The sequence below is a fragment of the Hippoglossus stenolepis genome, chromosome 21 (genome assembly GCF_022539355.2).
Source record: "Hippoglossus stenolepis isolate QCI-W04-F060 chromosome 21, HSTE1.2, whole genome shotgun sequence".
NCBI classification, from domain to species: Eukaryota; Metazoa; Chordata; class Actinopteri; order Pleuronectiformes; family Pleuronectidae; genus Hippoglossus; species Hippoglossus stenolepis.
The window spans coordinates 8,640,441-8,656,236 of NC_061503.1; the positions used below are offsets into that span (position 1 = coordinate 8,640,441).

The 15,796-nt window shown below is 42.4% G+C and overlaps 1 protein-coding gene across 4 annotated transcripts in view; it reads left to right on the forward strand.

Moving 5' to 3' along the window:
- Positions 1-15,796, forward strand: part of LOC118100349 (myoferlin) — a 28,082-nt gene that overhangs the window by 638 nt on the left and 11,648 nt on the right. For 2 of the 4 annotated variants that reach the window (XM_035145324.2, XM_035145327.2), the window contains exons 2-26: positions 499-554; positions 1,070-1,161; positions 7,009-7,117; positions 7,234-7,327; positions 7,418-7,581; positions 8,284-8,412; positions 8,596-8,658; positions 8,748-8,798; positions 8,902-8,932; positions 9,406-9,521; positions 9,659-9,785; positions 9,949-10,052; positions 10,166-10,234; positions 10,342-10,385; positions 11,058-11,140; positions 11,631-11,669; positions 11,975-12,099; positions 12,378-12,491; positions 12,723-12,900; positions 12,996-13,120; positions 13,271-13,380; positions 13,558-13,750; positions 14,282-14,437; positions 14,590-14,721; positions 14,885-15,048. In XM_035145324.2, the coding sequence (XP_035001215.1) occupies positions 499-554; positions 1,070-1,161; positions 7,009-7,117; positions 7,234-7,327; positions 7,418-7,581; positions 8,284-8,412; positions 8,596-8,658; positions 8,748-8,798; positions 8,902-8,932; positions 9,406-9,521; positions 9,659-9,785; positions 9,949-10,052; positions 10,166-10,234; positions 10,342-10,385; positions 11,058-11,140; positions 11,631-11,669; positions 11,975-12,099; positions 12,378-12,491; positions 12,723-12,900; positions 12,996-13,120; positions 13,271-13,380; positions 13,558-13,750; positions 14,282-14,437; positions 14,590-14,721; positions 14,885-15,048 (2,668 nt within the window). The remainder of the gene's footprint in view (positions 1-498; positions 555-1,069; positions 1,162-7,008; positions 7,118-7,233; positions 7,328-7,417; positions 7,582-8,283; positions 8,413-8,595; positions 8,659-8,747; positions 8,799-8,901; positions 8,933-9,405; positions 9,522-9,658; positions 9,786-9,948; positions 10,053-10,165; positions 10,235-10,341; positions 10,386-11,057; positions 11,141-11,630; positions 11,670-11,974; positions 12,100-12,377; positions 12,492-12,722; positions 12,901-12,995; positions 13,121-13,270; positions 13,381-13,557; positions 13,751-14,281; positions 14,438-14,589; positions 14,722-14,884; positions 15,049-15,796) is intronic. The other 2 variants (XM_035145326.2, XM_035145328.2) reach the window with 1 other exon arrangement.

The following is a 15,796-nucleotide window of genomic DNA, read 5'->3' on the forward strand; positions in this document are numbered from 1 at the left end:
CACAGCAGGTTCAGATGCAAAGGTAGTTGATAGGGGCCATGTTTGAATCTGTATGATATGGAGTGTGTGAGTTTAGAGGAAGAGTTTTAAGCCACTGAATTAAAAGCCAGTACAGTGTGTGTGGGTGTGTGTGTGGGGTTGTGTGTGTGGGGGGGTTTGATAATGTGGTGGTCTCTCCTGCTTGATCTCAGCTGTTTAGTTTGTGCCATTGTCCTCATAAGCAGCTGCAGGTGTGGCAGCTTCTCTCCTATTTCCCTGTTCACGTGTAGAGGAAATGAAAAGCCATTTCCTTAAATAGCATTTCCTTAATTTTGTCAACAGTTAATGGGTAAATTGACAATAGGTGTATCATTGAGTTGGTTTTCACAACGTGTGTCCTAATTGTTAGAAAACAAGAGTTTTGAGAACCCCGAAAAAGAACAAAAATGTTTCCAACTCATATGCTCCTTTTTTTATTTTGAAAACATTTCCACTGAATATATTTTACTTTCCTTCCAGATGAAAAGAAGAAAACAAAATCAATTGACAGTGATGTGAATCCTGTGTGGAATGAGGTAAACACACACACACACACACACACACACACACACACACACAGTCCAACATGCTCATATCTCTGCTGCTCTTTTACTTTACTTTTTAAACAAGGATAAGTTAGATTAGCTGGAATCGATTGATTGATTCATTACAGAATACTTACGATACAGTACCAGCCATCACATTGTGAAAACATTCTGTGTCAATTATCACGGTGTGTATTTCCTATATCAATAGATTTTGCTGTGGCTAATATAGATAAGTAGGAGTTATACATACAAATATATAATTGCAGCACGTTCCTGTATTTGCAGCGTAAATAATGTGTTGTGTGGTGTTGTGTTGTCAAATTGATGAAGATGTTTTCTTGCTTTGCTTGTTTTGTCCACATGCATGTGTTTTCTTAAGTTGCAGTGCGTTGAGCCCTCGGGGCCACCGTAGTACGTATAGCTGTGGCTTCATCAGGACGCCACAGCAGTAGAAGTGTAATATCTGACGTGCCGGTGCATGTGCCCCTCGTCTCGTCTTGCAGGTGCTGGAATTCGACCTGAAGGGGACTCCACTGGACGCCAGCTCCTACATAGACGTGGTTGTGAAAGACTATGAGACCATCGGCCAAAACAAGTGAGTGCAGCACGGGCGTGAGTGGCGCTGAAATCCTCGTTAACTTTGTGCAACAGGGGGATCACGTCGGCCTCACCTGAGCTGATCCACAGCGGCACCCTCGTTCCTGTCTGAACACAGTTGATGGAGTGAGGCAGCGGGTTGGGGCTGCAGGTTTTCAGGTGTTTGCGCGTCAGGTCTTTCACCAATAACTCGCACCACAGTCACAGTCTCGTGAGCTGCCATCAGCCTGAACCACCTTGGCTGCTAAATAAGGATTTGCACATGCTACCGACCTGCTGGTAATGATGTATATCATTGCAAACCTCGACATAGTGATGTGTGTATATATACACAAGGAAGCTGAGTGCGATATTTCCCCAGTGACCCAGTGTTGAGTTATGTCTCTGCCCCCCCCACACACACACCCTGCTTGCCATGCTGAGACTTGTTGGGCTGTGTGGGTTGTCTGATGCCGATTGGGCAACGTGGAGGGATGAATTGCTGTTTGTTTTCTCTCTCGCTGCCTTCTGTGTGGCATTGTGACTGAGAACAGGGACAAAAAAACTTGATGATGCAGTTACTCTACAAACTACATTGCAGAGGAAGGTACAAGTACTTCTTGAATACTGTGTGAGGAGAAGAGCTGCAGTGCAAGCAAGCTTAAGGTTTTTCCTTCCAAATAAAACCCAGATCACATATGGGACCAATTTAGACCCGCTGCAAAGAATGTTTCCTCGACATCCCTAATTGCTGTGATCAAAGTTTAGTTTACGGCGAGAAAACGAATAACACAAAAGTTGTTCCTTCTTTAGAATGAATCCAAAAATGTCAAACATTAATGTTTTATCTGTTCATGTGCTTTACTGAGTAAGAGTTTCCCTGGATGGATGGGACAGTCATAACCGAGGGAGGTGCTTTTTCCAGCACAAGATTCCATGTTAAACTGAGTAAAGTTTTCCACTGGGCTGTTCCGTCTGACACACTCCCTAAAGATCTACACAACGGGACCAGAGCAGGACTCTCTTACCCTCTCTCTCTCTCTCTCTCCCTTGCTCACAAATGGTTCTCCAGCTGCTGTTTTGGGTAATTCATGTTGTCTTGGCAACTAAAGTGGGGGAGTTGCATGATTTTTTTGCATGAAGAGGAAGGACTCAGGAAATTGTTGGACAAACTATGGTTTAGTTTCACGTGTGAAGGTTCCATGGAGCAACGCACTGACTCTCAGTGAGACACTGGTGGAAAAAATGTCCTCATTTCCTCACATCTTTTCTTTCATCTGTTTATTTCAAGAGATAAAGCTGTTTTATTTCTGTTTCAATTCATCCTCTGGGGACCATGACTACGAATAGTGCATTTCCCAGTAGTGCAGCTGACAGTGTCTCAATGAAACATTTCAAAAGTAATCTTAGTTCTGGGAACATTTAAAGTGCCCATGTTGTGCTTCCGATCACAAAAGAGCTGACCAATCAGAGCACAGTGGGCTTTTTGCCATGCTAGAACAGTAACCTATTCTGGTAGACGCCCAAATAGAAATTATAGGAACTTGTAAATGACTCATTTATATCATCCACATCATGGTAGCTTCAGGAGTTGTACGTGCTTGTGCTTCTTGAAAACAAACAAAGAAGTCTCTTGGATGAGAGGTGAAACATCAAGAAAAATAACCAAGCCATTGTCGTGACAATCCATCCAATCATTGTTGAGACTTGCTGACAAACATGTGGACTGGCAAGTTGGTAAAAGTAGTTCATGGTTGAAAATGAGCCTTGGTGAAACCCAGTTGAAACCCTGTGGTCTGGACTGTCATTGTACACCTGCTTTGCATGCTGCTGAGAACGTTGTATTTTCCTAGCAGAGATATACAAAGTCCTCCCACAGGCCTGCAGACTTTTAAAAATCAATGAATAGTTATGGTGCTATTGGGCGACAAAACAATTGATCATAATTGTTGGGCACAGATTTGAAAGGTGGAAATAAGGGGATGATAAATAATCAGGTTAAAAATCCTCATGTGATGTAGCTAGAGAAATTATTTTAAATCAAAACAAAAGTATTGTTTCATATCCTGTCTTGTAAAAAAAGCACAATCAGACAGTGTCCAAATATTTCACCTACTGCACTTTCACTGAATGAAACATATTTCCTTGCAGTGCTGAAAACTGTTGGTGAATTATATTTAACAGCAATGATGGAAGAACTGTCAGGGAATCGCTGATATTCACACTCTCGTCGCGGATCTGAGTCGAGCTGGATCATCACATGCATCTATCTTCACTGATCTGTGAGACCAGTTTAATGTTGACATGGGGAGGGTGTTTACTTTTTGAACCTGAAACTCAGCCAAGGAGCGTCAGAGCTGCATGTGTTGAAAGTCGCTCCCTCACAGAAAGGTCATTATAATCACTCGGCTGTGATAAATGAGCGCTTCATTTAACTTTTAAACATGGGAGAGGCTAAAAAGTTAAATTAATTTCTGTTTGATTACAAATCTGTTGTCCCATTGGCTGTAGAATACTTTAACACCCTGATAATGGGGAGAACTCATCCTGCTTGAGGTTGAGTGTTTGCAATCACTGGGAAACGGGGGATACTTCTTTCTCTGTTGCTCGGGGTACATTTCCACATATCAACTCGCCTACGGATACGTGTGGCATCCAAGCCAGTCCGGTGATTTAGAAGTTTTAAAACGGAGAAGTCTGGAAACTCCAGAGGCTGCATTTTAGTCTGGAAGAGCAGAAGTGAAGATGTTTGGAAACGATGACGTCAACACTTACAGCCACTTGCTGATTGGGTCTATTTGGTCACGGCGTAGCCTTCGCTGATTCGTCAGTCGCCTATCACATGCCCCACTTCCGGAAGAAAACAACTAGCTGTGGACTAAGCTACCAGTGTAGAACGCAACATGGATCATCAATTACAAGCGTTGCTGACCCTCATGTATTTTCTAACAGCTCACATGCTAGTCAAGCAATCTTTGACAATTCCTGTGTCCAGCGCCCAGTGTTCATGAGGGGTCACCTGATTTGCGTTTAAAGGACAGGGTTACTGATCCAGAGCCAAAACGAAAGCACATTAGTATGGATGTAGCCTCAGCTTGACAATCGTCACATTGTCTCACTGTTTTGGTCAGTCCACTGTGTGTTTACATGGGAAACAATGTGAACATTATCAGTCCGAGCTCATCCTCCTCAATCTGTTCCCAGTACACACTGTGCAGTAATGGTTGGAATGGCTCTCCTACAACTGATGTTCAGGTGTCTGCTGTCAGTGTTTGATACTGTACAGTCCGACTCTTTTCATATTTTCATATCAGGATGTAGTCCCGCTGAAAACAAGAGATGCAAAACAAAACTCGTCAGGACCACCAAAACAACCTTCCTGCCAAATAAAAAAAAGTTGGGTTTTAAATTCGTTAAATAGTTTGGAGACATAAGAGCAGGTTTTTGGGCAAGTAAAGACGACTCCATCCACGCCCACTTCCTAGCTGGAGCCCGTTTCACGTTTCATCATTACGAAGATGCCATAGGCAAAGTATTATGATGGTGACTCAGATTTTGAGGCTACATACCGGGTTGATATCGTCAGTGAATCCCTGGAGAATCCCTTTGTCAGCCTCCTTCCCGATGCTGCCAAAACAATCACGCTCCATCCTTTCTCCTCCCAAAATTCTGTCCAAGTGACAACTGGTGGTAACGTGATATGAATGTTTAAAGAAAAACCCTGCAAGAGTAATTTTGTACAGCACATTCAATGGTTTATCCGTCTTTTCTACTTTTATGGGTACAGTAAAATTATGTTTAAAGATTATTTCCAGCTGTTTAACAACATGAGTATTCTAATATCGTGCTTCAATATCTGTATCTTTTAGGTTTTTTGATTGAATTGTCATATTTAACCTGCCTGCCCTTGCTTGAAAATGCCACAACCAAAATTAATAGATTATATCTCTGCAATCGGGTCTTAATGAATATTTTCATGTCAGTCCAAAAAAAAGAAATCCCTTTTAGAGTGAATATCATCAACGGAATAACGGAGATTGAGCCCAAAACCTCTAGCAATCCATAGCATATCTTCATATCTGATTTTCCTTTAAATTCTCTTTGGATCATTTCATCCATGTCAAGTAAACGTTGTTGGCAAATGCTGGAAAGTAAATACATTTTAATCTTCGGGTCCAGTCATTAGTCTGGTGCGTGTTTGAGTCAGTGAACTAAACATCCATAATAAGTGTGTTTCTTATCCAGAGGAAATTCCTTCCATCAGGAACACTGCCAAAAACATTCAGTCCACCCAAACAATGATAAATTATACATGACATTCCATTAGATATTACTCTGGAACGATACACAGGAAAGGCTGAAAGAGTGATTAAATGTGAGCTCACTGATTGGTTGATCTGGTGAACAGGCTGACAAACTCCAGTTCAAGCCTTCACATGTTGTTCTCACAGCCTTCGATTGTTTCAAGAGTTAGTTTTTTTTATTGTTTAATCATTAATTATGTGAGTTAATGAATTCTTCAGGAAATATATTCATATTCCTTACAGACGATGATCGTCTTGTTCGTTTGTAAGCAAGATTTCACCAAAACAACCAAACTGATTTTTTACTTGTTGGAAAGATGGGTGCAGATCTGAATCATGGGGCGAATTTTGGATTTTTATTTTTATTATTTTGAGATAGGGCTCTTCTCAACATTTTCGTCATTTTCCTAGAAAATAATTCATAGATAGGACAGCTGGGCCTTGGTGGATGAATGCGCTCTACTGAGTGCCATTCTAATTTCAATTGTTTTTCCGGATTTCCTGTAATTAATATTCCATACAGAAAATGTCGGAGTCATGCAGAGGCAAATACCTTAATGGAAAAGGTGCAATAATTGTATGCATGACGTATGGTAGAGATGGTGGGAATAATGTTTTTAGTGTCAAGATAATCCAGTGATTTTCAGCTGCAGGAAGCCATATCAAATTCTAATATTTCATTTTACTGCGTTGCTACATGACCACTTGGAAAAGCAATATTGTCTTGGTTGTGTTCTTCATAGCAGGTTTTTAAAGAACCTCCCAATGAAAAGGGGTGTGGCTTGGAGACTTTGTTCGTGTCACACCGGTGATCTAAACACTCAAATTGCTGGTTGGTAGCGCTTGAGCGGTGACGACTGTTTGCTGGCTCATGAGGTGCGTTTGTTTGTCTGAGCAGGCACGGTTTGTTAGCTCTGGGTGGTGACGTGTATGCCCCTTTTGTGAATGTGACTTCTGCACACAAACACCAGTTCATCTCTTCCACTTAAGTACGGACTAGAAAGACAGGCCGAGAGGTGTTTATAATATTTCTAAGTTGACTCAATAATAGAAACACCTCCAGTGTAAGGCATTGTAATTTAGCAGCATCAAAAAATTTAGCGGACTCAACACCTCCCTGAAATAGTTCAATCAAGAGAGACTACATAAATTACAATGTGTAAATTAGAATTGGAATTTAATTGTGAACAGTGGAATCGACTTTGGCGCTTTGACCCCAGTGGGAGGTAGAACGTTTTGGAAGCAGTCCTATGAATTAGGTGCTTTGGATGGAGCCTATAGACACTGATGGTGGTGTGAGAATGCCTGGAGATAGCAGGAACTCGGCATGTGACTTACAAGGCATGCGGAAGAGGACAGAACCATTGCGGTTATAATTATTCTCTACAGTCAGGTCAATGTTTGCATTTGATAAAACTAAGATATTAGAGGACTAGTTGTTTATCTCAAGGGTCAATATATTCCTATTGTCAGCAGCTAGTGTATTTAACTTATCTGACATTACACAGACATAAAATTACACTATCTAATAATGTCCTTGCTATCTTTCTCCCTCCAAACAGATTCATTGGATCAACCAAAATCTCTTTGCGAGAGCTTGCCTCAGGTCAAGTGAGATCACTTCCATCCAAAAATGTTCCCTTAGTGAATGAAGGTGGACAGAATATCGGAGTAAGTTTTTTTTTTTTTCTGTCAGTATGAATATTAAAAAATGCAAGCACCAGAAAATTGCTGTAATTTTGAAGACAAAAATGAATTCTTAGACCAGCCAATCGTTTCCCTTCCAGGGCACAATCAACCTTGTGATTGGCTATGACCCTCCACCCAATGCTACACCAAACCCCAACGACCCTGAAGCGGGTGACGCTACGATGGATGCTGGTATGATGATGTTGCCGTTAATGATGCAGTGCAAACCTTTTTGTGCCACTTATTTGATCCTTTTGATTATTTTGCCTCTCTGTTGATTAGGAGGTGGAGATGGAGGTGATGAGGGGGATGAGACTCAAGCAGACGGGGGCCCGAGTGGCTCTGCAGGGGGGCTCACACCTGCTGCTCAGGGCGGTAACCTCCGGAAGCGTCTGGCCAGGACGCAAAATCGCCACCGACTGGTCAATAAACCGCAGGATTTCCAGGTCAGTGATAGCTTTTTAACTTTAGTGCGACTCAGTTATCAACAGCTACTGCATGTTTGAAATTTTTAATGCAGGTCAAGAGCAAAACCTTTGTTTAGATCCACGATTCAGAGATCCTGGTGTGACGTGATGCAGTCTGTGTCGCTTTCAGCCCATTCATCTCCCTGTTCATGGGAGGAGGGGTTAGAAGCCTATAGCGCTATCTGCATGCCACTAATGCAGTTATTCCGCTAATAAGAAGTGGAACAATACTGCAAGGGCTGCTCGTGGTTTCGGATAGGAAGTTCCCACACATGCTCTCCATTCCCGTCATTACAACCCAATGATGCTCTGCAGGTTACATCATAGACTTCTTGTCTTTTTCTGCAATCCTGTGATACTTTTTGGTTGGAACATTTGAAATAAGCAATACAAATTCTGCACAATCTGAAATAAGTGAAATGAATTGGTTTTTAGCACAAGATAGAGTTTTATTTCCTCGCAAATTAAAGTTTCTGGTAAGTTTTAGGCGGCTGCAGCATTCGCTATAATTCATTTTAATTACTTTGACCCATCTTGTGTATCTGCATATTGATCTAATGTCTATTTTTATGAACGTACAGTGGGATCACTGGGGCTCTTGGTCAGACTCGGATGCGCTCGTGTTCTCATGAATCGGATACATTCATCTGCACTGATACTGTGATGCTGTTTGTCTTTCAGATCCGTGTTCGGATCATCCAGGCTCGTCAGTTGTCAGGGAACAACGTCAAGCCGGTGGTGAAGGTCAGCGTGTGTGGACAGACCCACAGGACGAGGATCAAGAGAGGGAACAACCCTTTCTTTGATGAGGTACCGTCACTTTACTCTCAGTGAAGCTTTATGACACAGATTGGAGATGGAATACAAATGGGTTTGTCATTCTATTCTAAAGAATAAAAAATATAAGGAAAGGTAGTCCATTAAAAATACACATTGTCCACTTATATGTCTTACTTTTTTCATTTTAACTATGTATTTTTTCCATTTTTGCAGATGTTCTTCTACAATGTCAACATGCTACCATCAGATCTGTTTGATAAGAACATAAGTGTGCGGGTAAGCACGACACATTTCACTTCTGACCTCCTGTCTGCGGTCAGTGTGTATTCATATATAAACTGTGTTGTTGCTCTCCTCTCCTGCAGGTGTACGATTCCTATTCTCTGAGGGCCGACAGTCTGATGGGGGAGTTCAAGGTGCCTGGTCTCATTTCCCTCTTCACATCAGTGTTAATATATAAAACATCGGGTTAATGTGTTCACAGGATTCTGGCTCATCTTGTGTTTTTCTGTCTCACAGCTGGACGTTGGTTACGTTTATGATGAATCAGGTAAGTTTGTCACGAACCACAATCTTGATTTGTTTGTCATTTACATTTGCACAGATATGGCTGTTGTCTGACTTGTACGGGTAAAAATGTGACGTGTAGTTGCTCTTGGTTGGTTTGTACAATTTGATCAAATAGTTTTAGTTGTAATGTGATAAATGTGATTAACATGAAACTTTATAGAAGTTGCCTATTTACATGATTTGCTTTTTTGTTTTTCAGTTTTTATTCAATCGGCTATCATCAATATTTATTAAAGTAACGTGTGTTATAAAATTAATTATATAATTTTATATAATTGAATATAATTTCCATCAACAGCAATATTTTAAGTTCAATATGTATCGATATAATCCTTATGCATTGTACAAGAACAGTGAGGAGGTGTCACACATAATTTATCTAACCCCAGATATGTTTAAGAAATGTTATGTCTATGTGTCCTAATGTATTTGCATGCGATTGTTCTGTTGCAGCTCACTGTGTCATGAGGAAGTGGCTTCTGCTGAACGATCCAGACGACTCCAGCGCTGGGGCTAAAGGCTACCTCAAAGTCAGCCTCTTCGTGGTGGGGGCGGGAGATGAGCCTCCGGTACAAACAGACACGCTGACTCTCACTGGCTCTTTTCCTCTTTCCACATGTAAATGATGTGGCTGCGTCCCTTGCTCTCTCTCTCTCTCTCTCACACATGGACTACCCTTTGTTTCTCTCTATCTAACATGGTGAAGGTGGAGAAGAGGGAGTATAATGACGACCAGGACGACATCGAGAGCAACCTGCTGCTGCCGGCTGGTTTGACTCTGCGGTGGGCCACCCTGTCGCTGAAGGTGTTCAGAGCTGAGGACATTCCTCAGAGTGAGACTCGCTTTAGATTCCTTATCATTTAGAATTTGTAACGCATGCAACACACACACACACACCTAAAGACACAGAAGAAGAACAGTAAGCTGAAGTTGAACTGATAGAAGCAAGAAGAGTGTATTAAGTTATGATTGAGTAAGTCCCTTTCTCATTTCAGTGGATGATGCATTCGTCCAGACCATGAGAGAATTTTTTGGAGGAGATGAAAACCAGAAGAACCTGGTGGATCCGTTCTTAGAGGCTCGCTTCGCAGGCAAAAAGGTTCCTACTGATCATTTGTGCTGTTTTAGGTGCAGTGTTAAACGGAAGCTGCGTATTATATTGTCGTCTGACGGCAGAGGACCTGATGCGTGTGTTTTTTTTGGTTTCTTCAGCTGTGCACTCAGATAATTGAGAAAAACGCAAACCCTGAGTGGAACCAAGTTCTGCACCTTCAAGTCAAGGTAAGAGGTCGTCGGGATGAAAGGCCGGTTTCTTCTACAGCACAAACCTAAGACAAAAGAAAGTGATGGATGTCATTAACGGACTGTGTTTCTTGTATCATCTATAGTTCCCCTCCATGTGTGAGTCCGTCAAACTGACAGTGTTTGATTGGTAAGTAAAACACAAACGGCGATTTACATTTGTCAGTTTCCTGATTCTGTTCAAGAAGATAGGATTGTGAGGAGGCAGTGTTATTTTGTTCTCTCTCTCTGTGTGTGTGGTGTGTGTGTGTGTGTGTGTGTGTGTGTGTGTGTGTGTGTGTGTGTGTGTGTGTGTGTGTGTGTGTGTGTGTGTGTGTGTGTGTGTGTGTGTGTGTGTGTGTGTGTGTGTGTGTGTCCATGCCCCCGCCGTCACCAACCACATGAGAATAATGTAGCTGCCTATGACTCAGGCAGTGCAGGCCCCTCTCTTCCCCCTCAAAAACACGCTCTGGGATCCTGTTGGCAGCAGCTTATTTCCATCACAGTGCGTTTCTGAGTGGGTGAGCAGCCAGATAACTCGGGTCCAGGAAGGCTGAAGGGGAAATGAGTGCAAGAGGAAAGATTAGAGAATGTGCCCTGAAGAAGGTGTTGAAAACTACAGCCAACAGAATTCCCCCTAAAAAACTTTTATACATGAACAACAAGAAGAGACATTGTTTCTCCCTCTCGTGTATTTCCCTCGTGTAGGTAGTGAAAAAGCAAAACATAACACTTCACCTGCTTTGTGAGATGTGTGTGTTATTTTATAGTTGATTACGTGAATGCAGTTTTATGTGTACAAAGTAACTGTGTGTGATTGCAGGGATCGTTTGACAGGAAATGATGCTATCGGCACCACGTACCTGAACCTGGCCAAGATAGCCTCCTCTGGTGGAGAGATAGAAGGTATTATTTTGGGATTTTTGGTGGATTTTTTTGGGATCCCCAAGTAGAATGGCACTAAATAGAGCGCAAACCTCCGCCAAGACCCAACAGTCCCCTTAAATTCAATCAAGCTGCACCAAATTTCACACACTCATAGATATCTGTTCCCTCAAATGCCATTTTTCACTATGTTAAAGAAATATTCTAGATCTGCCCCCTGATCCAGATCTTGACAAAATGTTTTAATTCAATTTAATTAATTCTCTCAGTGTGAAGGTTTTGTGAAAATCCCTTATGTAATCTTGCTTATGCAAACAACACCTTGGCGGAGGTAATGAGTCCTGGTCTTCATTGAAAACCCCAAGTTCATAGCCTTTGTGTCTCAGCTAAGATGTTTATTGTTGTACAACTGTATGGAAAAAGTTCATTTTGCAGTAGCTACAACTGTTACTCTTATGTGCCTGTTTGGATTAACCTCTAAGTGGTACTTGTCCTTTTTCTCCTGGCATAGAGGAACATGCAGGAAATGGGGAAATGACATCGTATGAAGGTTCACCCACGTTCTTTTTTTGCTCTGTGTTGCATGAGATGTGACCCATAAAGCATGTTTTGCACGTCAGTTGCTGAATAGGTTTAGTTTTGTTTGTATACACTGCAAATAAAACTGTGCTGTGCTCTAGTTTTGAATGTTTTAACTGTTTTGTCGTCACAGTGTGTGCCACTTGCTTTCCCAGCATTCACTGTTTCACCACAGCCTCAATTAAAGCATCACAGACGTACTAACACTGACGCTTTGCTTTGATTTGGCTCGAGTCTGTTCATGTAGAGGTTCATTCAGTTTCCTTCTCTCTCCAGCGAAGACAGGGGAGTCTGAGGTGGGGTTCCTGCCTGTCTTCGGCCCCTGTTTTGTCAACTTGTACGGCAGCCCCAGAGAGTTCAGCGGGCTGCCAGACCCCTACGAGGATCTCAATCTTGGCAAGGTAGTACATCATTTTTCCAATATCAAATCCTCACCAATATGCCCACACTCGCTCGCAGTGAATTCTCCCTAAGATTCCGTGCCGTATTCCCACATGGGAGGGTTTTACTAGGGGGCTGGCAAAAGAACCTCTGTAGAATGAGAAAGTCCAGAGCAACTGACTTGGACATTTACGCCGTCACTCACAGCCCCGTACAAAATTCAGGAGAGTATCCAGAGTTCAGTGCATGTATGATACACCTACCTCATATCTGATATCATTGTGTTGTCATTGCACAGGGGGAAGGAGTGGCGTTCAGGGGCAGGATCCTGGTGGAGCTGTCCACGAAGCTGGAGGGGAAAGAAGACAAAGCAGTCGACAGTATCCACAGTGATGACATCCTGGTCGTGCAGGTACCTTAACTGTTTATCCACCGAGTGAAAACTGACAAGTGTGGTGGAGTATGACAGCAGAGTGGGCATGTGATGAGACGTGAAGTCGAGACATGGGATGAGTGGATGTGGTCGGGTTTATGCTCCGAAAAATAGTCTGTAGATGGTGTGATGCTAAACTTTAGTTGATTCAAATATTTTCTACTTCTCTTTCTCTTTGCTTCCTCGTTTCTTTTTTCCTCTTTGCATCAGAAATACCAGAGAAGGAGGAAGTACTGTCTGTGTGCAGTCTTTCACAGCGCTTCCATGATTCGGGAACCCGGAGAACCAATCCAGTTTGAGGTCAGCATCGGTAACTACGGCAACAAACTGGACACCACCTGCAAACCACTGGCCTCCACCACTCAGTATAGCTGTGCTGTATTTGATGGTGAGGGACGAAGCTACAATCTGATGTGATACTTGATTTTATATTTGGAAAAAAAACCGAAGAGGATTTCTTGAGTGATGTGCATTTTCTTTCAGGTAACCACTACTATTACCTGCCCTGGGCCAACACGAAGCCAGTGGTGGTGGTTACTTCCTTCTGGGAGGACATCAGCCACCGCCTGGACACTGTCAACATCATCCTCTACATCGCTCACCGGCTGGTATGACGCATGATCCTCTGTAATCCTGCTTGCAGGAATGCAGCAATGAAATCATAAACCAGCGAACTACAGTTTGTTTTCGTGTGTGTACATGTTCCAGCGTGAGTGTGTGGGAGGGTAATCCTCACCCTTATTTTGTTGTTATTTCAGCAATCTAACCTGGAGGCTTTTAAAATTGCCATCTTGGCCAAGATCCCCGACGACCAGCTCGTGGAGGTGTGGCTCAAGTTGCTCACTCAGCTGATTGAAGACCTGGAGAGGTGATCAAAGGATATGCTGAACAATACAAACCGGAGAGTCTGGAAATATGTTTAATTATAGACATTGTGAACCAAAAGATGTTATAAGCAATAATAATAATGATTTTTACTGGGCTTTTATTCGGTGTAATCTCAGTTAATATATTGTTTTGATGTAACGAATTGTTTGCCCAACAGTTTCCCGACACCAGAGCTGGAGGGTCGCTCCAACCTGACGTCCCTGGACATCCAAGTCAAGAAGCTGCGAGACAGCGCCCTGACTGCCATGAAGAACGGAGCCAGACGCATGAAGGAAGAGGCCATGGAGATCCGAGAGACCCTGTCTGACATCGAGGCCTGGGCAGACAAACTCAAAATGTTGGCTGAGGAGGTACAAACACGCTCTTTTTAAGTTCAATACGAGATTTAGACTATTTTCCTCATCCCTGTGAAATATAGCTCCTGAGAAATAGTCTTCCTCTTGTCTCAGCCTGATTCTCATTTAAGATCTTAAAATGCTCCCTCCACAAATCATTATTTCTCTCAAAGACTGTTGAGATCAAATTTAAGATTCAAAAGAAAACACACATGAGCCCACACCAGGGGTTTTTCAACCCCCGGACCCCCCTAAGGCAAGGTGCTACAGACTTGGGACCCTCCTTATCCCCAGAGGGGGATGGCGCAGACAAAGAATATTCATTTGAGCTAGTTGACAAAATAAAAGATCTAATTTTACCTTGACCTGCTGCAACTGATGCTGTCGCTAATCTGTCACAATCACTTTATGTGGGCACAGAAAACAAGACGGCTTGTTACATATTTTTATTTGCATGGTTTTATTTTAAGTTTAACTACTATTTTTAAAATATTTTTTGCATGATGCTGCGTTTCATTCACATGTTCTTCTTCCCACCGTGTGCAGCCCCAGAACAGCATGCCTGACGTAATCATCTGGATGCTCCGCGGTGAGAAGAGAGTGGCCTACAGTCGCATCCCCGCTCACCAAATCCTGTACTCCACGTACAGCGAGCAGGCCTGTGGTCGACACTGTGGCAAAACACAGACCATCTTCTTACAGGTACACATCTGCATCAAGGAAATATCAACACAACTGACGTAGTAATGAGTTGCATTAGATGTTTTTTCAAAGCATGAAAGATACGACACCAGATTTTAGTTTCTCTGAAATTATAATGCCCCTATGATTGAACTTCTTCCTTTCCCCCTCAGTACCCCATGGACAAGGACAAGGGCTTGAAGGTGCCTGTTGAGATCAGAACCAACATGTGGCTGGGTCTGTCTGCTCATGAGAAAAAGTTCAACTCCTTCTCTGAGGGAACGTTCAGCGTGTTTGCTGAGTTGGTGCGTGACTTTAAAAACCCAACTATCAAAGCAGAGCATGAGTTTGATTTGTGAATATATTGTGTATGTGTTTCACTTTGTCACAGTTAAAGTTCTTGTTCCTGATAATTGTCGGCTGAGTGAAACCAGCATCTAAATGTTTTATTATCATTTGCTTTTACAGTACGAGAACCAGGCCGAGGTGTTTGGGAATTGGGGGACCACAGGCCTGGTGGGACGCCACAAATATTCAGATGTAACGGGCAAACTGAAGCTCAAGAAGGAGTACTTCATGCCCCCTAGAGGATGGGAGTGGGAGGGCGAGTGGTTGATTGACCCAGAGAAAGCGTGAGTATAATTGGAAATGACAATTTCTTCTCTGACCCCAAACAATGAGCTTGTGATTTGATTAGTTTGGTGACTAAAACTAATTGTCTTAATGGAAGCTTTGCTGCTGGTTATTATATCTGACTACACACATTTTTTCGGACTGTGTAGACTACTGTGCTGTTTACATTCCTCTCATGCCATTGAAAAAGATTTAACGAGAAAGTCCCAGAGTGTGTTAGTGAACTGGAAGTTTAATCTACTCCCTCAACTCAAGAACAACCACACTCTACACTTTGATCTCTACCCCTTATTTTTTTTGGGATAAATAGTTTGATTTTTTTTTATGTATTATATATATCATCAGTACACTTCTGGACGCAAGTTCTTCACATGAGACAGTTGATCTTTGTACATAGAACCCTAACAAATGCAGATTCCTTCATAGTGAGCACGAAAAGACCATTTTCTAATTTATTGTTATTGGTCACTTTATAATATATCTAAACCATTACATATAATGAAAAGTAAAATTGCCTGTGTGGAGCTTGGAGAGGAACACCCACCTTTTAGAGATGCACCTCGACAGCTTGTTCTTAATAAATCATTTCAGCAGGATTCCTCCCAAAGTGTAAACAGTCCCTGTTAAAACACACAAGCCCCTCCCTCCCTCTGACGCTACACTAACTTCATCTATCAAAAGCGGCCGTCTGCATTAGTGTACCAGGGTGCTGTTTTTAAATCCTCCACACTAGCGAGAACACAAGAA